The 23,170-nt window shown below is 36.6% G+C and overlaps 1 protein-coding gene across 3 annotated transcripts; it reads right to left on the bottom strand.

Moving 5' to 3' along the window:
- Positions 1-1,600: 1,600 nt before the first annotated feature.
- Positions 1,601-23,004, bottom strand: cep162 (centrosomal protein 162). 3 transcript variants are annotated; one of them, XM_058747779.1, is made up of 26 exons: positions 22,867-23,004; positions 22,487-22,560; positions 22,103-22,247; positions 14,706-14,858; positions 14,459-14,633; positions 14,275-14,333; positions 14,111-14,181; positions 13,400-13,430; positions 13,184-13,309; positions 12,932-13,093; positions 11,760-11,841; positions 11,441-11,681; positions 10,990-11,209; positions 10,283-10,431; positions 10,016-10,204; positions 8,121-8,258; positions 7,491-7,603; positions 7,268-7,373; positions 7,033-7,159; positions 6,667-6,935; positions 5,911-6,159; positions 4,290-4,942; positions 3,222-3,363; positions 2,939-3,037; positions 2,693-2,827; positions 1,601-2,065 (listed from the first exon to the last, which is right to left on the bottom strand). In XM_058747779.1, the coding sequence occupies exons 2-26, from the start codon at positions 22,544-22,546 to the stop codon at positions 1,844-1,846; spliced, it is 4,116 nt and encodes a 1,371-aa protein (XP_058603762.1). In that variant the 5' UTR covers positions 22,547-22,560; positions 22,867-23,004; the 3' UTR covers positions 1,601-1,843. The 3 variants fall into 3 exon arrangements, with proteins under 3 accessions (XP_058603762.1, XP_058603764.1, XP_058603763.1); XM_058747781.1 differs by having other exon boundaries at positions 6,772-6,935; XM_058747780.1 differs by having other exon boundaries at positions 14,706-14,843.
- Between the last annotated feature and the right edge of the window lie 166 nt (positions 23,005-23,170).

Below are 23,170 nucleotides of genomic sequence, written 5' to 3'. Positions count from 1 at the left end.
TTTTCAGTTGGCCAAGATTTCTAAAAATCCTTTCTTTGTATTGGTCTTAAGTAATATTCTAATTTTCTGAGATACTGAATTTGGGATTTTCCTTAGTTGTCAGTTATAATCATCAAAATTAAAAGAAATAAACATTTGAAATATATCAGTCTGTGTGTAATGAATGAATATAATATACAAGTTTCACTTTTTGAATGGAATTAGTGAAATAAATCAACTTTTTGATGATATTCTAATTATATGACCAGCACCTGTGTATATATATGTGTATATATATATAAAAAAAAGGGGAATAATTTCGATTTTAGTCGAATCTGAGGTTTTCACAAAAAATAGCTCATTAAGCTATCCCAATGCTCCAAATAGCAATTAAACATCTAAAAGTACCTTTAATTGTATATTTTCTGAGAGGATTACCTTCCTCCGCTCACTTCTCGCGCTGACTGTCATCTGAAGAGCGTGCATAACGGCATGCGATCTCGATAAATACACAGAATTACAGTATTTCCGCAAACATAATCTGTTCTGTCTCAAGTGAATGCTTGAGGAACTGATGGGGAAAAACATCTGATGTGTAACTTTATATGATTCGTGCATTACAGTAGGCCGTACTGTCTCAATATTATCTATCAATAGCCTAAAAGAGGGAATAATCACTGGTAGCACTTCATTTAACTGCTTTTGTAGTTTTAATAATCAGTTTATTTGTAATGTACACACTGAAGTGATTTTTACATTTGATCATTTGCTTTTCGTAGGCTATATGAATGCTTTTGTTTAGATGTAAAATGATAAAGGTAATGCATTATTTGTTTCTTGGCTATTTGTTCCTATACTGTTTTTTTCCCCTCCATCTGTTTTTATTTATAATAGAGAAGATAAAATAAAAAAACAGCTGTATTGTGATTATTAATATGGTAGCCTAATTATTAATAAGAAAAGAACTTTACTCTAAAAAAGGAAAACTTTAATCTTTCTCATTATCAACCTTGCTGATTTATAGACTTTAAATGGGTGTAGCAATCATTTTTTGATTAAAAAAAAAATCATACATCATTTTGAAGGTCTTTTAATGGAGAATGTGAAAATAAAAATAACTCATTTTTCAAATTTGCTCGACTTGTTTTGTCAGCACAGGTCACATTATTCTCGGGAGGAAGCACGTCCTGGAGGCTCAAAAATGACAACGCATGCGGGATGTTTCAGATGGTATGGCAAGTGTAAACAAATTAATCGGATATGGGTCACAATTGAAAGAACGTGTAAACAGACAGCAAAAAAAAAAAAAAATCCGATATAGGCAACAAATCGGAATTGAGCATCAAGACCTGCAGTGTAAACGAGGCCTATGTTCTTTAGTAGTTTATTAGCATTCAGACCATGTCCTCTGAGCCAGCACTAAGGCGGGTAATAAATCATTATGTCTTCAGTATTTGTTGTGCAAACGTGCTTTTAGGTTGAGCTTTTGAGTTCAGCATTTTTTATAACTCTTATGTGGGTGGTGAATCAACAACAATTTTACTGCTGTTTGTTCAGCTTTTCTGGATTCTGCTCAAGCGGATGTTGTAAAAACAACAGAGCAGCAAAACAGGACACAATGTGCAAATAATAATTAACTTTAATACAAAATAACGTTTGGATTTATGCTACAAATTACTAACACCAAATTGTTTGTATTTGATGTTACAAACCCTGCATGTTCCTTGACAATAATTAAATAATGTTTTTACAATATATAATTATAAATATTCCAACAGATTTAAATCAATGATTAGTTCTGTCACAGGAATTCAGCTAGCCAGAGACAGAGAAATTTGAGTGTTCTGAGTGGTGCAAAGACAGCTCAGGATCGGAGGGGCAGGTATGTGTGGGTGGTGGAGGAGGTGTGTTCGGGGACTGGAATGACTACACCCTGTCTCTGGAGTTCACGAAGCACGTCCAGTATGGAGTCCAGCTCCAGTCTGAAGACCTCCAGCTCTTTAGCCCTGCCTTGAGCGAGTCTCTTCCAGCGCTCCACCTCACCCTGCTGCTCTTGTTCCACCACCCGCCGTGTGTCTGCAATCACCTGGAAACACAATGCCACCTGACATCAGTGCACTCAATCATAGTGCAGAGGTTGTCAATCAACAGACTGCTGTTGAGATCCATTAAAAACAACTATATACTGTATTACACTCATGTTGAGTGTTTAGGGTCAGTTTAGAGTCACTAAAAATATTTGTTTTTCAAAGAAATCACTTATGCTCATCAAGACTGCATTTATTTGATCTAAAATACAGTAATATTGTAAAATATATATACAATTTGAATGATTTCAATGTTTTAAAATGTAATTTATTGCTGCGATGGCAAAGCTGAATTTTACATCATCACTCCAGTCTTCAGTGTCACATGGCCCTTCAGAAATCATTCTAATATGATGATTTACTGCTCAAGAAACATTTCTTATTATTATCAATGTTGAAAGTTGCTTAATGTTTTTGTGGAAACTGTCTTTTTTCAGGTTTCTTTGAGGAGCAGAAAGTTAGCAGAAATAGAAATTCTTCTGAACATCTCTTTGCTGTAACTTTTGATCAGTTTAATGGATCCTTGCTTAATAAATGTATTACTTTGAAAAAAAAAAATCATACTGAACCAAACCTTTAAACTTAAGTGTATGTATAGTGTGTGTAGGTGTGTGTGGGAGTGTTACCTGCTGAAGCTGTTTCTCACGCTGATTATAACGGAGCTCCATGGACTGAATCTTCTGCTCCAGGATAGTGAAGTGTTTTAGTTCAGGACTGTGAGCTTCTTTGGCCTGTTTCAGCTCTTCCAGAAGCTTAGACAGCTATTTTCATACACATTACAGGGAATAATGAGGAGAAAATTAAAAATCCTGTGTTTAAAGAAGAATGGAAACTGAATCACTAAACCTGGGTGTCAAAGTCTCACTGACTACCTGATTCTGCAGGGTTTCCTCTCTAATCTTAGACAGAACCAGAGCATCTTTGGCTCCCTGAAGCTCCTTCACTTGCCCTTGTAAATGCTGCACTATGATCTGAAAAGAGAAATTCAGAATTTGAATGACATGATGCCTTTATCCAAAGTGACTTACAATTATATATATTTTTTTCTTAGCAAACAAACCCATGACCTTGATGTTTCTAGTACCGGGCCAAAGCAACACTTAGTACCAGATAAATGCACATAGCCATATAAATATGACTGTTGGAGTGACCGACCTCCTGTGTGTTCACTTGATTGGTGAGTTCAGCGACTTTGGAGGAGGAATGCTCAAGGGCATGGCAAGCCAGGAGGCGTTCAATCTCTTTATGATGCTCAGCCTTGACCGAGGCAAGCTGCTCAGCATTCTGCTCCTGAAACCTGAAAAAAGGAGAAATTATTATAATGTACATAATGCGTGTCATTAATTGAGATTAAAAGATGACTGATTCTGAATAATAATGTTATTGTATATAATTTTCATTCTTTACATCCTACAGTGCATTCCAATTCTTCATAGTTTGTATATTATAGAATAAATGTTATTATATTGTTTATATATATATATATATATATATATATATATATATATATATATATATATATATATATATATATATACACACACACACACACACACTCATATATACATGATATATTTACATGTATATATTTATATTCATATAATTTATATTATATATAAACATATTTAATATATAAACATAACATTTTTATGTTAATACATATGTTATGTTAACATAACATGCATGTGTATATACTTAATAAATATAAACAGTACACTCAAATGTTATGTAAACAAAAACTTATTTTGGATGCGATTATTCATTTGACAGCACTACTATACACACACACACACACACACACACACACACACACACACACACATATTTCATTTTAGAACCATTATATTTTTTGCAATCCAACAGTAGTTTGACATTTAAGCCACTCACCCCCAACTGCCTGTATCTTATTGTAAAGTATAGAAAATTATATTTTATTTATATTTTAAGTTCATTTGTAAAAATAAATCACTGAAGTCATTTATCATCATTTGTTGTGCTGAATATTTATGCCGAATTAACTGTTGGGATGATGGTGGAATTTATTTTATTTTTATTTTTTCGGCTTGTGGAGTTGACAAGGTCAAATTTTGTGAAGAAAATTGTGGAATTTGATTTCTTGTAGTAGGGCCCTGTGAGCTATTGTTCATCTTTTGTTCAGAACACTTAAAAGGTTCTATAAAAGCTTTATAAAAAAAATGACTGAAGCACTCCAAAAGACTTTACCTGAGGAGCTGACTCTGTGCATGTGCGACTGCAGCCTGCAAGGAAGATTTCTCTTGTTCTCTCTGTATCTCCAGCTGTTCCAATCTCGTCCTCAAACTATCATTCTCCAGTTGCACCTCTGAGATATGTGATCCTGAGAATGCTCCGGGATGGTAGTCTTTCTCATCTTGGGTAGGGGGGAAAGTCTCAGCGGCAGGTTTTTTGGGCTCTTTGGCTGCACCCAAATGTCGCTTGGGCTCATTGGTGGTGCGATCGAAGCCAGGACCTGACAGTATGGTCCTCCTCTCCCTCTGCAGGCGCTCTACAGTACGGCTCAGCTCTTGAATGGTGCGGCTCTTGGAGCTCAGTTCCTGGTTCAGTCTCTCAATGCGGGTTCCTTGTGCCGCCTCTGCATGGAGCTGGTGGCGTGAGGGGCTGCGGGCAGGCTTGTCTGCTTGCGTCAATGACTGGGCCTGGTGGAGTTGTTCTTGCAGAGAGGCCACCTCTGCCTTGAGGGAACTCTCTTGCTTCTGATGGGCCTTCTTCACTTCCTCCAGCTCTGCTTTCAACCCCTGGGTTTGTGACTCAGACAATTCTGATGAGATGACCTGATTGTTCTGGCTCTTCTCAGCCAAACGCTGCTCCAGATCTGAGATCTGCTGTTCGTACTGCAGCTGAAGATGGAGAGAAGAACACATACTGTATCAAATGCAGACACTTTTAATTGAGCTGGCCCAAAACAACACACTGTTCAAAAGTAACAATTCACTAAAATGGACAGTTTGAACTGATTCATTATAATGAACCAAACTTACTGACTCTTTATGGAATAATAAAATGTGTATTAAAATAACTATGATATTTACAATATTGTTTTAGTTTTATTTTAAACTACCATTCAAAAGTTTGGGGTTAATACAATAATAATAATAATTAAAAAAAAGTATACTTTTATTGTTACGAAAGACTTAAAGACACTGAAGACTGCTGAAAACTCAGCTTTGTCATGAAAGGAACAAATTACATCTTGAAATATATTCAAATAGAAAATAGTCTTTTTAACTGTTATAATATTTCATAATATCACAGTTTTTTGATTAATGCAGCCTTGGTAAAAATAAGAGACTCTAAAACATAAAAACTTTTTATGTCCCTGAACCTTTGAACAGTAGTGTAGTGTGTTTATCAGCAAATATATAATATTTATTCAGTTTATCACCACACCTTACATGGCATTCTCATAGCATTTTCTATTTCTAACATTTAAGTCATGTGGGCACACAGCAGGGTTTAGAAATGAGAGAAATGATGCCGTTCTGACAGCACCCTCAAAGCCCTGTGCAAAGGACTTTAAATAGAAACCTAATTTCCTCTGTAAACCTTTTTTTCTGAAAATAGAATGATCCAGCTTTGAGGCTCTGGTAAATAACATGCTTGGAAAAAAGATAAGTAGTTTGAGTTGCTTTCTCCATTACTAATTAAGAACGAAAACACTGTACTTCAGTCAGTGAGCTACCAATACCACTACAGTGAGTCACCAACTTCCAATAGTTCAAACTTGTTTTGATTTTATAGATTGTACGGACTGAACGTTCGATGCTTTTAAACTAAATTCCTTTTGTACTAAACCTGAAATAAATACTTTGATTCTGTGATACTGTTGTTCCATTGTTCTGAGACTGCGTTTGGCTGCTTCATCGCGGCCCTCTAGCTCCGCCTCCAATCGATGGACACGTCTCTCCAACAGAGCTGCAGTCTGGGAGGAATGAGGGGCAGTTGGGGAACGAACATCTAATCCATTATCTTCTGTGCCGGTAGACGCAGCGGCCAAGATCAGGGCCGGCAGGGAGTTTGGATGCCTGCGTTTCAAGAGCTCTTCCATCTGTTTGAGCTGAGACAGGAAATGGAAACATGAGTGATAGATGGAACAGAATGCAAGAAGTTCTATTGATGCAGCTAATGTTAATTATTGCAATGCACTCAGGAAATGTAATAGAAATCCATTCATGACTATTTTTAGTATTATTTATTTACTGGATAGATTTGGCAGGAAAATTTAAAGTTTTGGGAAATGCTGCAAGCCAGACTCGAAACCTACCTGAGCAACACAACTTAAAGAGAATAGAGAGAGTACACTAACCATAAAGCCAATTAAATTGAAAGTTATTAATTTAGTCATTCAGGTGCACATCAGTTAAAGAAAGGAGTTTAACACGAAGAGGAGGTGGTAAACAGAAAGTGCTTGGAAAACCGACTATCCAGACAGATGGTCTGTTACTCACAGACACGGTTGGATAATTCCACCTCTCAGCAAACAGAGCACTAAGAAGAACGTGCCCTGAATGAGCTGTACCTGCAGAATGAGACAACAAAAGTACGTGGAGAGTCTGTGTCTGACCTGTTGTTCCAGGTCCTGGATTCTTTTAGCTTCACCCGCTCTCTCTTTTGCCTTTCTTTGTTGCTCATTGGCCCTCTTGCTGACCTCCATTTTTAGCTTTTCCACCTGCTCAGTGAGCCTTTGAGTCTCAGCGGTGGCGGCTCGGAGTCTGGCCGCATCTTTGTCTAGTAGCTCCTGGTTCTCGGCATACCACTGCAGTCTCTTCTTCAGCTCTGTGACTTCCTCTCGATGTTTTTCCTGGAGCATCTTTAGCTCGAAACCTTTATCACCTGCCAAATACATCCAGATGTTTGTTGCCATCAAGATAACAATTACATTTCTGAAAATAGACTGCTGCCATAACGCTTCCACATCTGAAGCTCTTACCTGATGTACAGTCAGCCTGAAGTCTGGCAAGGTCCCGCTCTTTCCTCATCATCTCCAGGTCTACATGCAGGGCTTGTTTCTCCTGTTTTAGCCTGTGGATCTCATCTTGCAGTCGCTCCTCCTTTTTCTACATGCAAAGACTTTTGTATTAGGAATGCACCTGAAGTGCTATCTAGGTAGGCAGCTTACTAGGTTTTGGAAAAGCTCTTGACATTATGTACTGCAGATCAATTACCTGTGCAGCTTGTACCTGACTTGTCAACTCTGCAATGTTGAAGCTTTGGTTAGCAAAGGGTCTCCCTCCAACGGTTCTTTGAATGCTGTTCATGTTCAATCGGTCCCTGGGGAATGAATATGTATCACTTTTATATGAGCTATTGCAAAGAACAGCATGAATAGTAACAGCCTGCTGTGATATGTATTAGATCACTCTACCAACACACTTTTAAAGCACTGACCTGGTGAGGGCAAGCTCAGTGAGAAGTCTCTGGTTCTCCATGAACAAAGCCTCCTCGTTTTGTTTGCTTTGACCTTGGAGCGCTTTCATTTGCAGATAAAGCTTCTCATTCTCCTTTATAGTTAAAATCATCAGAAAGAAGTTTCAGACATGTTTTTCTCTGAACCTATTTGTAGCATATGAATACTAATGACCAAAATGCAAATATATTCAGTGCATGTATTACACTGAATATAGTTCCAGATCAAAAAATTAATTGGAATTGGTTTCTGGAAAGGCCATGAGTTCTTCTGTAATTACAGAAAATGTGAGAAGTAATTATCATCGTTATTCAAAATTCTGGTAATTGTGGTAAGTGTGTCATTTTAAAAGAACTGCGTTTAATTACATGCCTCATTATGCTGTAAAATGATCTAAAAAAATAAGAGACTACTGAGTTATGTGTTGTATCATTCACTGACATTTGTTAGACCTCACCAAAAGAAAACATCTAGGGATAGGGATAAGAAAATGAAACCTATATATAATGAATGCATGTCATAAGAGCCATGTTTCAGCATGCCTCATTCTAATATATGCCAGAAAATGATCAGAGACAGAGAGAGAGAGAGAGAGAGAGAGAGAGACTTACCTGATGGTAACCCTGAATCAGAGTCTCCTGTTCCTTCATCTCTTTCTCTATCAGCTTGAGTTTCTCTTCAGTCACAGGGCCCGAAGCTTCACCAAAACTCCATTTTCGTTTGTTACTGGCCTCCTCGGCACGGTGTAGCTATGGAATTAGCATTTAACAGTTCAGAACCTAACTTGGATAAATGAGGATGGTTTGCTCAGATTTGTGGCAAAGTTTTTAGGTGTAGTAACAAAACAATGATGCTCCGGGTATGTGTGTGTTCACTGCTGTGTGTGTGCACTTTGGATGGGTTAAATGTAGAGCACAAATTCTGAGTATGGGTCACCATACTTGGCCACATGTCACGTCACTTTGACTTGTCACTAGTAACTTAAACAGTTTTCAATAGCATAATTTTTTTTTTTTTTTAATACAGTAGCTTTTCCATTTAATGCTTTTTTTTTGTGACATTGCTACATTGCTGTAACATTTGCATAAGCCTTTCAACAGAGTGGGCAGAGATGTGCTGTTCTCCTCTCAGTCAATCTTAAATAGCTTTGGTAAGTCCAATTCATTAAGCTGCTTCGTTTAGACAGGTCCATGTAAATGAACTGGTTACAAAACAGCAACAACAAATAATTTGAATCATTATATGTTTCGATAAAACAACTGCTTTTTGTGCTGAAAAAAGTAAACATTTAGTTACAGGTAAATATGGCTGTTTAATCACAGTGATTTCACTATGGCAGGTAACTGTCATGAAAATAATTGTGATTAATGTTTTAACTGTATTTTTTGCTCATGTCAGTAAAAATGTAAGGGTTTTATTTTTTCACACAAAGGAAGAAAGTTGGAAAAATTCATATTCTCTTTATTCTAAATCTGGGGGAAACAATTTCATCACCTCCTTTGAAGCTGGTAACCTGGCAAAAACATTTAGGACTATAGTAGTCAACATTTGAAGTGGATCAAAACCTTTCATCAAAGTTGTCTTAAATTATAAAAATACCTGTTCTTGTCTTAGGACAACTTTGATGAATTTTTTCGATCCACTTCAAATGTTGACTACTGTATGTAAATGAAAAGTGAACAGAGCTTGTTGTGCTCTCAGATCATATTCAGAAAACCTCCCAAGACATGTTAAGTATGGAGCATTTACATAACACTACTGCATCAGAAAGGGCATTTAAAATCATTAATGAATTATTCTTCCTTAGATCTGTTGTCGATAATCACTATTTATACTTCACCAGAAGGGTAAATAAAATGCTGCATGCCCCTATGTCCCATGTCCTCATTTCCTATTGAATCCAAGGTTGAATTTTGTTGAGGATCATTATTTGCTAGTGCAACAAAAAACACTACAAAATACTGAGCACAGCATGGCTTTTATTAAAAAAAATTTTTTCTGTTTAATAAGTCTTTGAGGGTATTCAAACAAATGCCTAGAATAAACCTTACCTAATGCATTTGTGCTAAAAGCACAATTCGTCATCGCTAACAGCATTAAACAGCATACAAGTAAAAATCTCCATGGGCAGAGTAGCCACAGAAATATGTTTGCTATAGACGTTATGATTACTTTACCAAAGCATTCACCTGCAAGTATAGACTGCTAATTTTACCAAACACACTTATTGTAGCAAACATACAATTTTCCCCACATTCACATTAAGGAGAGCTACCAGACAGCTGAAGGTTTTCTATTGATTTTTTTAACAAGATACAAGCTTATATGTGCTTTAAGGCTGAATAAATAGGCCAGGAAAATAGATGAACTTGAGTGGTTTTTAAGTCCTCTGTCAGCAGCAATTATAAAGTGGTAAAGCAGACAGTTCTCTGAGGTTTGTACAAAATTTGACCACACAAAATTACCCACCGGCGATGTAGAGTTTTACAGTTATATGGGGGCTCACCTTGCTCTGTAACACATAGTTCTCCTGTCTGAGGGCTACAAGCTCTTGCTTGTGCTGCTCCCGTAATTGTTCTTCCCTCAGATGGAGATCTCTCTCTTTTTGTGCGAGCTGGAGACGGAAGCGCTCCAGTGATGAGCGCTCCTGCTGAAAGGTCGAACCACCATCTATCTTCTCTTGCATCACCTGGTGCTAACAGACAAACAGAACAGGAAGTTAATGAGCTTGAGGATTTGATCCAATGCTCTGATTCAGTCCCAGTTTACTCACTCCTGTCACTGCTTCAGGTGTGATCCTGTCTGCTCGAGGAGGGATGTTATCCCGTAGACTGCTGGATTCAACCTGATGCTGTAGGAATGTAGCAAAGGACTGCACAGATGCAACCAGTTCATTGCTTAGTCCTAAACTTGTGTCTAAACCTGTAAGAGATGCAAAAAAAACTCAAGATGACCATTTATTACCAAGCAAGCAAATATGGCTGTGAATTTAGCAGGCATCTTTTATGCCAAAAATGATAAGAAAAACTAAATATATTTTAGATTGTTTTTTCCATTGTGACATTATTTTTTATAACAATTAAGATTATTTTCCCCCTAAATTCTCATTACTGTAACATAATTACTAATTAACGGAATAATTATCTTCTTTATTTTGGTGAACATCTATATTTGTGATTTACTATAATTGAATTGATTAATACATCTAAATTTAATGTAATTAAAACTGCTAACTGACTGACAGCCCTAGTAAATAATTATATATGTTTGCATTAAATTAAAGTGTTTAAGAATACTTAATGAGCATTTAAGTCATGTCAGCTGTCATAAAAATATTACAATTTAATGAAAGCAATGAAAATTTACCAAAATAAACAATAACGAAAATAATAAAAGTCATTTTCTTTATGCATTTTTTTTTTGTGTGTGATTTCATTTTGAGGTTGAATATGACAGTTTTGATGAAGTTAACCAAGGTACCTTTGACTGTTTGTGTTTGGCTGAGGTTTTGAGTCTTTTTAGGGGGCTGGTTCTGAGTTTTCCTCTGTGTTAGAGGAGATGGAGGTTCAGCAGCTTGGCTGGTTCTGCTGGGTGCAGGTGCTCTGGATAATGGCCTGCTCTCAGGTTTTTTGGCCCTCGCTGATGGAACAGGAGTTTTTCTAGAGTAAGCTGATGCAAACGCATTGTTTCTGGCAGGAACCTGAGAGAGAGAAGTTAATATTCCATTATAATCTTCATGAATGTCATTATCACATTTGATGTGAATAAAGAAGCCAAGTAGTTACCCACTAAAATTATACCTCATTTACTTTGCAGAGTCCGTGCTATCTTCTAGTTTCTATTTTCATTTACCAAAACCCCAGAAATTACAGGATCTAATTTACAGAGGAAATTCATGAGGCAAATGACTCATAATAGCGAAGCCTTTAACCTGGCGCTTCTTGGGTTTGACAGGAGGTTGTTCCACAGAGGAGCTGTCCTGTTCATGCATCAGCCGTTTGATCTCCTCAGCGATGCTCCTCTGAGTGTACTGAAGGGAGGCTGGATGTTCCTCTCCTGTAAGACCAGCTGCATTACCCCCTCCACAGCCCTCATTAGCAGAACTGAAAGGGCTCCCGTCTGAAGACATCCTTAATGGACTATGATTCTTGCTGCCTCGAGGCACAGCCTCACTGTGAGACAAAAACCTCTAAAGCTGCTGAAATGAGAACACATGACTCATAGTGTGTGAAGGTAACAAGTGAACTCACATTATGGGCTGGAGAGAGAAGCCACGGGTGAATCCAGAGTCTGGTCCAATCGGACGCATCAATTCCTCAGCAGTGGGTAAATCTGTGGTACATAAACAAGACCCTGGTGACAAAAGTTTCACCTAGGCAATTTTCAGTGGTAAGCTTTATTTAGAGTCATAGGGATTTGGTGTGCATGGCTGTCTCTCTCTGGACCTTGGAGAGCATCACATACATAAACAACGTATGTATGCGGATAGGTTGTTTACATTCAGATCAAAGTGTAAACAACATATACGCATACGGTGCTGCTGACACAGAACAGTATATGTTGTTTAAGTATGTGATACTCTCAAAAATAGAACTATAGGGTGACGCAGAGGAGACAGATCGTTGAATAAAGTCGTTATTTTTGTTTTCTTTGCGTACAAAAAGTATTCTCGTACAGTTGAACCACTGATGTAACATGGATTATTTTAATGATGTCCTTGCTACATTTCTGAGCCTTGATTGTGTTAGGATCCTTGCTGTCTATGGGAGGGTCCGAGAGCTCTCAGAATTCATCAAAAATATCTTAATTTGCATTCTGAAGATGAATGAAGGTCTTACAGGATTGGAACGACATTAGGGTGAGTAATTAATGGCAGATGAATTTTGGACGAACTATCCCTTTAAATGCATCCTTTCTGAATAAAAGTATAATGTGCTTTTAAATTTATAAGTTTTCTTCAAGAAATGGTGCTTCTAAAGGGGCTGATCTTAATAATGCAATAACTTATTGCTCTTTTCATGCTAAATATTTAAAAAAAGAACAAAATTTCTGTTCTTGCTTTGACAAGGTTTACATGGATTTGCTGCCAAAACAAGGCACTGAAAAACATGTGAGAAGGAATTAGAAAGAAATGCCAGAGGCAGTAGTTTAGTCCCCCACCCCCTCCATTCATATTCGATCAGGGTGACAGACCTCGAGATTCCAGGAAAAATAGTCATTATGACATCCTCAACAAAATCCAGTTGTTTAGAGTCAGCTAGTGGGACTCATGCCGCAAACAAAGCCAATGCTAAAAACCTCACGTCCTTCGGTTTCAAGCATAACTGGAAGCATTTGCGGTGTAAAAGCAGCAAATCAAAAGGTTTAAAGCGAAGACATGCACTCGGTGACTGGCAACAATTAGCTAGGTGCTGAGTCTGACCTGACTCCACAGTGGAGGCAGGCTGAAGTGTAGAGAGAGAGAGGGGAGTCCTGCTGCCCTCGGCTCGTTTGTCCTCATACTCCCCTGCTGAGCTGCTGATCTGCCTGTACGCCTCCTGCAGCGCCTCCATCTCACTCCCTCCACTCTGACCATACGATTTAACTTAGATATGGAGGAGAGAATGTGCTAAATCACTTGTTGGAAGTTTACTTCAACAATACAAGCTTGAAGCAAAGAAACACGTTCTCAAACCTGCAGGTTCCAATGCCGACGTCTCTGTTTGTTTGATGTCTGGCCAGTTTTCTTTCCCGGGAGCCAAACTGGGAACTGCAGGAGGTAATGCTCCGTCCGTGGAATTGAGAGAGTCATGCAGTGACACTGGGACATAAGAACAGTAAGAACAGCTTTTCACCTCCTGATCTGACCATTCATAACATTACACACTATAAATTGTAAATTGCTGTTTACCTTTGGCCAGCATCCCTTGTCTTTCAGGTTTCTGAAAAAAAGAATAGCAGGAAATGGTTAAAATTAGGGGGCATAATATTACATTATATTTTATGTATTATATATTCTGACACATACTGCAAATGTAGTATAAGGTATGGGAAAAAAAAAAAAAATCAAAATAGCAAACAAGTTTGAATTTTTTATTACTGAGACCTACGGACATGAAATGCAAATTAGAATGTGCTATAATCCTTTTTAGGATTTTCAGCTAATACTCTTTTTGTTTTCTCCCTAATATTGCTCATATATAAATAAATAAATAAATGTCATCCATAATTCTATAAAAGCCCCCAGCAGCCCCCCATGAGAAGGTGACTGACCAATATGCCACCAATATGACTAGCGTAATTACCTTTAGTCATTTTAAGAATTTAATATTAATTTAGAGATGGATTATTATAGTATTGGCATTTTAGTGTAAATGTGTTAAAAAAATATATTAACTTTTGTGAAATATTAGCAAAATCTTTTGTTTCTACTTTGATTATTTGTCCAGCACTCTTTAAAATATTGTTTAATATTAACTCAGTATTTCTCAGCCAGCATATGATGCAAAATTACACCTGCATTTGTATCCGTGCATCTCTAGATAACTCACTACTGAATTCACCAGTTTTTAAGGCAGGGCTCATTTCATAGGCTTAAAGTGCCTTAAAAATGTATATTCACCTTCTCTTGAGGCACCTCGTCACATTTCTCGCTGACCTCTTCCTCAAAATCTTCACTATATGCAGGCGACGCTGACAGAGAAGCAATATACAAGTGTTTTATTGCTTCAGAAAGCAATAACAACAAAACACATCCCTTTCAAATGCTCTCCGCTTTGCTCTTACCAGCAGAGTCTTTATTATTTCTCTGTCCTTCTTCGTTTGTTGAATCCGTTTCTTCTCTTCTGAAAGGAACATGGTGAAACTAAATTTAAAGAAGGGACATATGCAAATACTCCTTCACAGAAAGCATCCTTTGGAATTCATTATGCTTTAAGGCACATAAAGCTTTTTTCATTTCTTGGTGCACCTTTGTGGGCTGGTGGGGGTGAATGGCTCCTGTTCTTGATTCAGTCTGGGATAGTCAATGGAAGAAGAGGACTCTTTCTTCAGGTTGGATAAAAACCTGGTATTTTCATCCACATCCAATGTATCCAGCCCTAGAACACTTGCACCTGATACCATACCAGACACCATCACAGAATCTGTAAAGAAGCAATTACAAGTCAAACAAAGAGGGTGAAGATAAATATTATAAAAAGGTTAAAGAGACTAACCTTCAGGCTCAAGACTGTCTCTGCTAAAGATGACTTGGTCTCTATTCCCTTCATCCTCCAAGAATAGCTCCTTCGGCTGTTCTTCATCCACCTCCTTAATGGACGGAGTCTTCCTCAGAGACTTCAGGAAGGACTTTCCTGTTGATGACATCCCTACAAGTCAAGAAAACATAAATATTACTGAGGCCATTTTTAAAAAAGTACAACATACTGTAAATGTTATTTTTTGTTCTTTTCCCTTCAAATAAATCAAACTATTCAGAATAGACTTTTTATTTCACTAGCCTAAACTGAAGCAATTCTGCATTTCTGAGAATTTCAAAATGTCAGAACATACAAAAGAATGCCTATATAGTTTATCAGACTTCTTTCAAAGAATTAAAATAAAATTCTTATGAGTAAATTCACTGTTTGATATATTGGCCCTCTGTGTGGAACATTATTATTCTGAGCAGCACATATTCAATTAACTAGACATCAGAGAAATGACTAACTGGCACTACATGTTCTTCAAACAGGCACTATTCCAAGGATTTGTTTACAGCAAAAACTGGTGCTGCAAACACTCCAACTGCAATTACATATAACCAAAACAACAGCTCTGGTCTGTACTGCATATAATTATCTATTAAGGTAAACGTATGAAGCAATACATCCAATAATGGTAAGTAAACTCCCACAAAATAACAATCTACTGATACCGTCTTCTCTCTCGACTGAATCACTAGCATTGCTTTCCACAGACAACTCATCAGAACCAGAGTGAATGGGACTCTTGTGTCCTGATGTACTGGAGGGGTTATCAGGCGCTGGACTTGGTAAGCAGCGAGAGTCTTCCTCGGACACCCTCTGCTCCTCTAAAGAGTAACTATGGTCAGGTGATAGCATCTTCTCAGTTACTGCATCATGTTCAGGACTGGTGTTGTGGGATGCCCTCTGATTGGACAACTGGCTCACCCTATCAAGTGCTTTGCTACGAGGTTTAGGGGTGGGTTTAATAGGGACTACTGTTTACAAGGGGAATGAACAAAGGAAGAAAAACAACATGAAAGAAGTTCGTAAAACAGGTAGACGCTACCAAATGAGGGTATAAAATTGTACAATGATCAGTAAAAAACAAAATGACACTTGAAGCTTTAACCAGTTACTCTAAATTAGTTTTCAAGTGTGAAACCTAAATAGAAAATACAGGACACACGTTGACATCTATTAAAGGTCTAAGGAATATCCAAGTAATACTATGGTAAAAGGGTGAAGTGTGTAGTTTTCAATGTTACAATGCTTTAAGGAAACCTGTTTGAAAACAATATTTTTTGCAATTATGTTGCGTGGCACAAAATTACACACTTCACCTTTAAAGTACATCATTGACTAATGAATAAGATATACCCAGAGGAGGGCTTTCTCTGTGTCTGGATTCCACCTGAGGGTCCACAGCTTGGGACTTTTTAATTTTAGCAAAACGGCGTTTAGTGGCTTTTTCTGCAAAAGGGATGGACAAAGAGAAAAGCAGAATGAAAAAGAGAGACTGCGCAGACAAGACGATTATGTCAAATACAAAGAAAGAAAGAATTACTACAGCTTGATGGATAAAATGCAAAATTGGCCAAATTACATAATAAGTGCTCCCTGTGGGGCAGACTTTTTCATCTATTGAAACGCTGAACAGTAATAGCAGCAAATGATACATCTCTGTGAACAACACTTCAGAGGTTAAGGAAGAGTGAACAAAACGTTCATTCTTGGAAATATTGCTATTTATCAGACACAAAACTTGTTTACTGCTGAGAAAGAACATTGTGTGTACAACACACTTGTTGAATAGAAAACTAGACTTTATAAATGTACAATAAAAATGTCTCTTAGTTCTCACTATGAAGCTCTTTTCTTTTAAAGAAGCAAATATATCACAGATATACATTACAGTTCAAAAGTTCAGGGTTGGTAATATTTTTCATGTTTTTAAATATATGAAAGAACTCTTATGCTCAGCAGAGCTGAATTTATTTAATCAAAAATAAAGTAAAGTAAAAACAGCCATACGGTGAAATATTATCATTATTATTATAATTTAAAATAAATGCTTGATATTTTAATATATTTTAAAATGTAGTTTATTCCTTTGATGGCAAAGCTGAATTTTCAGCAGCCGTTACTCCGGTCTTCAGTGTCACATGATGCTTCGAATCATTCTAATATGCTGATTTGGTGCTCAACTAATATTTTTTCTACTTATTATTATTATTATTATTATTAATGTTAAAAGAATATGTGCCTTATAAAATCTTTGTGGAAACTGTGATACTTTTCAGAATTTCCTAATGAATAAAAAAAGTCTAAAGAACAGAATTTATTTAACATTATACATGTCCTTACTATCTTTTTGATCAATATAATGCATCCTTGCTGAATATAAATATCCATTTCTTTCAACAAAGAAATAAACTTAATGACCCCAAACTTCTAAACAGTCATGCAGACAATATTTAGAACTCCAACACAAAATGCATTGAGAGAAATTAGAAACACTTCTTTACTGTTGCTTAGATATAAATGCACTTGTGAGTGACATCCAATAGACTTTCCCACAATATTTTGTGTTAGGTGTTGATATTAGCACCTATGATAAATTGCTTTATGTTCCTCATTTGTAAGACAATTTAGTTAAAAGCATCTGCTAAATGACTAACTGCAAAGTCAATTTACATGCAAGCAAGTGCAAAGGCACTGGGAAACCAAAATCCCCAAACACAAAACAAGCTTATTAAGAGCGTGTAACATAACGAGAAAATGGCAACTCTTCCATCGCAGAAGTAATTAGCCTGCCTATAAGACTAACTCAGGTCTAATCATATAAAAAAAAAACACATGTATCAGTTCTTATCTAGAATTTTGAGTTATAATGTGTAAGCCAACAACATAAAACAACAACAGTCAACTATTCTATTCAATTTATTCTAGTCAGAAAAACTATTTGCTGAACAAACGACTAAAAATGAATCAATCGAGCTACATGCAAGTCATTTAGAAACAAAGGCAGTGCAATTCACAGTTTGCGTTTTAGGGATCCCTGATGACACATCAGCATCTTCATTTGATTTTGCATTATTTACACACATGGTCAGAATTTTTGGTACCCATGGTAAATATGATCAAAGAAGGCTGTGAAAATAAATGTGCATTGTTAATCCTTTTGATCTTTTATTTAAAAAAAAAGCTTCCATTGTAAAATAAGAATTTAAAATGGGGAGAAATCTCATTATGAAATAAATGTTTTTCTCAAATACATGTTGGACACAATTAATGGTACCCCTAGAAATGCTTATGAGTAAAATATATCTGAAATATATTCCCATTCATATTCACAATTTTGAGCACTCCAGCGTGATTATAAACATGAAATTATCCAGCCACGGCTTTCTGTTTCACAGAAATATAAATAGGAGGGAAAACAAAACAAAGGCCAAATTCCAAATTAATCACCCATCACAATGAGAAAAACTAAAGAATATATTTCTGATGTGCAGCAAAAGATAATTGAGCTTCACAAATTAGTGAAGTGGCTTTAAGAAAAGAGTTAGAGCAGTGAAAATTCCCATTTCCACAATCAGGGCAATAATTAAGAATTTCCAATCAACATAAAATGTTATGAATCTGCCTGGAAGAGGACGTGTGTCTATATCAGCGGTTCTCAACCCGCGGCCTGTCACGAATCCAAATGCGGCCCACCATGCTGAATGTTACAGTCTATGTGCTGAACATAATTAAAAAATAACTTTCAGTTTTACAATTCATTTTAGTTTTTACATTAATCTAAAAATGTACTAAACAAATATAAGCTAATGTTTTTGTTATGTAAAATAATTTTGTTTTTCATATATTATTTTCAGACATGAGCAGACCTACGTACGTACATTTAACGAACACTTACAAGCGCGCACTTTGGCAGAATTAAATTCAAATAGTCATCAGCAGCCATTAGTTCTGTAAAATTGAGCATCAGAATGGACAAATTTGTTAAGGGAGAAAACGAAATGTTGAAAATGCCAGCGAAGGAACACATTCAAACAAGAATAGTCGCAGCATCAGCAGTGAAGAGAGTGCTGGACTTTCGGCATCAACTTTCGGTTTGCCCCGCCACTCACTTGAAGATGTTCAGGCAAAAAGAAACACCCATAGGCTACTACACAGCAATCATACTTAATTACAGAAATGTGGCAAAACATCTCTGGAGAGAACCTCAGATTATTGAATTAAAAAATGCTTTCCATATTTGGATCAACATAGGCTACATTTGTAAACGCAAACTTTCTGCAATGTCGCGTGTCAAGTCACGCTTCCGTGCGTGTCTTACAGACTGCAACTTACAATTGCAACTTCATTGTGCTGTTACTCCTTTCGAGCAGAATTTCACAAAATTGGTCAGCTCCCGACAGCATCAGGTTTTTATTAATGGTGAGTAGAATTATTTATTTATTTCAATAAATGTAATCGTTTAGATATCATAATATTTAGGCTATAAATAATATTATAAATCTGGTTGGTTTATTGATGACTTAATATGTAAATGACATGCGTGCAGCCCGTGAGACTTGCACTTGGACCATAAAAAAAGGTTGAGAACCACTGGTCTGCATCGTCCTAATGCATGGTGAGAAGGAGAGTTTGAGTGGCTAAAGACTCTCCAAGGACCACAGCTGGAGAATTACAGAAAATAGTTGAGTCTCGGGGTCAGAAAACCTTTAAAAAAAATGGTCAAACAGCACCTACATCACCACATGTTGTTTGGAAGGGTTTCAAGAAACATTCTCCATAGCTCATCCAAAAACAAACTCCAGCATATTCAGTTATCAGACACGACTGGAACTTCAAATGGGACTGGCTTCTATGGTCAGATTAGGGCTGGGCGGTATATCGAGTTTGTACGATGTATCGATATATTCTTTATAAGCGATACGGTATGAAGCAATACCGTTAATATCGATATAAGTAGTTTGATACGAGCGCATCTGAAAAAAATATCTAGGGAGGACACAGACTGAACTGCTGCAGAGAAAGTGCATAATACAATTTGTTCTACATGTATTAGGCTTTATATGAAGGGCTTTAAAAAAAAAATCGTACGATATAGTAGCCTATAGTTTATAGTTTCAGTTTAAAGCGGCTCTGACAGAAAGGCTGCGTGTGCCGCTGACAGAGACGTGCTGTTTTCCTTAACGCATAACTTACATTTCACAGGTATATTCTCCATCTGTAAATGTTAGAAAGCTAACTGTAAAGTGTAATGGGGTAATCAAAATAGCCTTTTTACTCAATTAGTCTGTGCTTTTTTATTATTTTCAATTTTAGTTTAGTAAATTTAACTTCTGCTTTAAAAGCATTATTTTTGTTTTTAGATTGCAATGTTACAATGTTAGAATGTAATGTGATCTTAACCCTTTTTGCACATAATATATGCCTTCATGCTTACATTCACTTTATTTGTTTAATCCAAATACAAAATACAGAGATATACACTGTATACCGCACATCAGCCAAAAAATACCGAGATATGAATTTTTGCTCATATCGCCCAGCCCTAGGTCAGATGAAACTAAAAATTTAGCTTTTTAGCAGCAAACACTCAAGATGGGTTTGGTGAACACAGGAATAAAAAGTACCCCATGTGTACAATGAAATATACTGCTGTATTTTTAATGTTGTGGGCCTATATTTCTGCTGGAGGTCCTGGACATCTTGTTTAGACACATGGCATCACTGATTCTATCAAATACCAACAGATAAAAAATCAATAAGTAACTGACTCTGTTAGAAATCTTATAATGGGACATTATAAGCAAACCTTAAAAACAACACAAAAATGGGTCACTGGGCACAAAACCAAGCTTCTGCTATGGTCATTCCAGTCCTCTGACCTGAACCCTGTAGACAATGAGTGGGGTGAACTGAAGAGAAGAAGCACCGTCATAGAGCTGGGAATCTAAAGGGTCTGGAGTGATTCTGGATGAAGAATCTGATCTGATCTCTGATCTCTTGTCAGGTGTTCTCTAACCTAGACTATTTTGGCAAATGGAGGTTTCAAAAAGTATTGAATAAAAGGGTACCGTTAATTGTGTCCAACATGTATTAGAGAAAAACATTTATTTCATAATGATATTTCCCCCCATTTTAAATTCTTATTCTCCAATGAAAGGTTAGATTTTTGTGAATTTTTTGAATAATAGATCAAAAATTTATTTCTTTGATCATATAAGGCAGGGGACGGAGCGCAATGGAGGATTTGGTTTTCAAACTAAAATGAAAGACCGCTTCTTAAACCAGAGAAGGTGAACATGTTGGTATTCTTGTAGAAATAAAACATGCTGTCCAAGTCCTGTCAGCGACAGCCAGTTTAGTTTTACTTTTCTTTTTGTTTTCGTTTTGAAAAGCTTGTTATCTTGCTGTTTACCTCACGTTACGGTATGGAGGCTTTTCCTTAATTTTTTTTATCATTATTTATTTGATTCCTCAGTGTTTGCTAAGCATTCTGTAATTTATTAGTCGGTAGCCTAATACAGCATGCGATGTGTCCTATGCCATGCCTCATCTTATTTGTTTTTATTAATAAAGGTTATGCAAGCTAGTTTATCATTGTAGCCTACTGTTTTATTGTTGTTGTGCTTTTTAATTACGAATAACAATGAATCCATCTATTGTTTTAGTCTTAAAAAGTGAAAGGTGTATAGATATAAGCAAAACAGACAATTACCTTTTCTTGTAAAACGTGACACCAAGATCGCAAATTTGAAAGTGAAAGCGCATGAAAAGAAGAATTCCTGTTCACAAAATGTTAATCACAAATAACACTGATGAAAAAGGGTTGAATGTTGAACACTTTCGTTAACATATAACTATAAACTATGATAAAAGTCCATCAGCATGCATTGATTAATCAAATGTTGTAGCAAAATTAAAAAAAATAATAATAATAAATTGCGACCAAATTATGTGCTCGTGCGACCAACTGAGAAAGTTATATTTGCAAAAGAGCGACCAGTGGGAAGAATGAGTCTAGAGCCCTGCAAGGGTACCAACAATTCTGACCACATGTGTATATTGTCTACTGCTTTGTGCTTGCTGCCCTCAAGTGGACAAATGTGGACAAATGTCTAAACTATAATATTTGTTGCTTAAACCCCCAAGATAATTATTAGACAGATACACATTCCTATTCAAAATGTACACAATACACTTATTACAAAACAATTTGAGATAAAGTGTCTTGCTCAAAGGAGATCTCAGTGGATCTCAGAAACTCTCAAGGTCTGAACCGTAAACCTTTGGGTTTTAAACCCAGGTCAAAGATTACGCTAAAGCTTTGGCTGGAGATTTTAGCCAAGCTCATTTTTGACTCTCACCTGGTACCTCTTCACTGTCATCATCATCCTGCCACCACGGCACAGACACTGAAGCTTTCTTTACTGGCCTGACAGGTGCTTGTCCCAAGCTGTCAAGAACACTAGGGTGCCTGGTGCCCAAATCAACAGAGTCATCTGAGACAGACTGGAAAAAAACAGAAATACACAACAGCATCAAATTTACCTGGAATACTGTGCTCAACAATTATGTAATGCATGTTGTCTTTCAATTAATACACTGCATATCGAAGAATTATAAAATAATTTGCAAAATACACGTGTCATATAACAAGCATAAACTTTCCAAAGGTTTTACATATCATATGCCAGTACATATACAAACGTAGATAAACAGAAAATTGTCAAGTTAACAAAAGATTGTACCTCTCTCAAGAACTGCTCAAACTGCTGATCCAGCTCCTCTTTAGTCAGTCTATGAGCCATAATTCACTGAAACACTGCGAGACAAAAATATTAGAATTAGTGCTACGTTTTATATATACAAGTGTTATTATAAGAATAACTGCATACAAACAAATAAACAAAGTTAAATCACTTTTAATACACAACCAAAACGAGAAAGCGTCTGGAAGAGAGACAGAAAATTATGGTCGCGCTGCATTATAAACAAACAAAGTGAAAATGTTTAACTTATAATGTTGTGTGTGATTCTAGGTTTCATTATTAGCTCGCTAGCTCGTTTGTTATGGCAACCGAGCAAAACGTTCAACCTATGATGGAAAAGCAGGAAGCAAAAGACTCACCCATACAGGAGTTGGAAAATGAATATGCAGTAAATCATTTAATGTTCACATTGTTTTGGGATTGATACGGTTTATCATAAAGTTTCCCGCTACAATAACCGGGGGATTAGTGACAGTTTATTGGACATGTTACGTCACATGCTTCCGAAGATTTGATTGGGCGGTTCAGTTCCGTTTGTCTGGGTTGCCATGTTGGAGAAAGACCCGTATTACTCAACACGAATGATTCGTTTAAGAGCCTTGGGTCTTCTTCACAATTATTATTTTTAATTCCTAAATAAAACTAAGCGAAATGGAGAGAAAG

This window comes from Onychostoma macrolepis, chromosome 16 (genome assembly GCF_012432095.1).
Source record: "Onychostoma macrolepis isolate SWU-2019 chromosome 16, ASM1243209v1, whole genome shotgun sequence".
NCBI classification, from domain to species: domain Eukaryota; kingdom Metazoa; phylum Chordata; class Actinopteri; order Cypriniformes; family Cyprinidae; genus Onychostoma; species Onychostoma macrolepis.
This window is presented reverse-complemented; position numbering and strand designations above follow the sequence as displayed.

Coding starts and splice junctions, on each gene's coding strand:
- cep162 (XM_058747779.1), bottom strand. CDS start 22,546: ATGGCTCATAGACTGACTAAAGAGGAGCTGGATCAGCAGTTTGAGCAG. Junction 14,634..14,705: donor AGACAGTCTTGAGCCTGAAG/GTTAGTCTCTTT, acceptor GCTTCTTTACAG/ATTCTGTGATGGTGTCTGGT. Junction 3,364..4,289: donor GCACAGAGTCAGCTCCTCAG/GTAAAGTCTTTT, acceptor TCCTTTTTTCAG/GTTTCAGGAGCAGAATGCTG.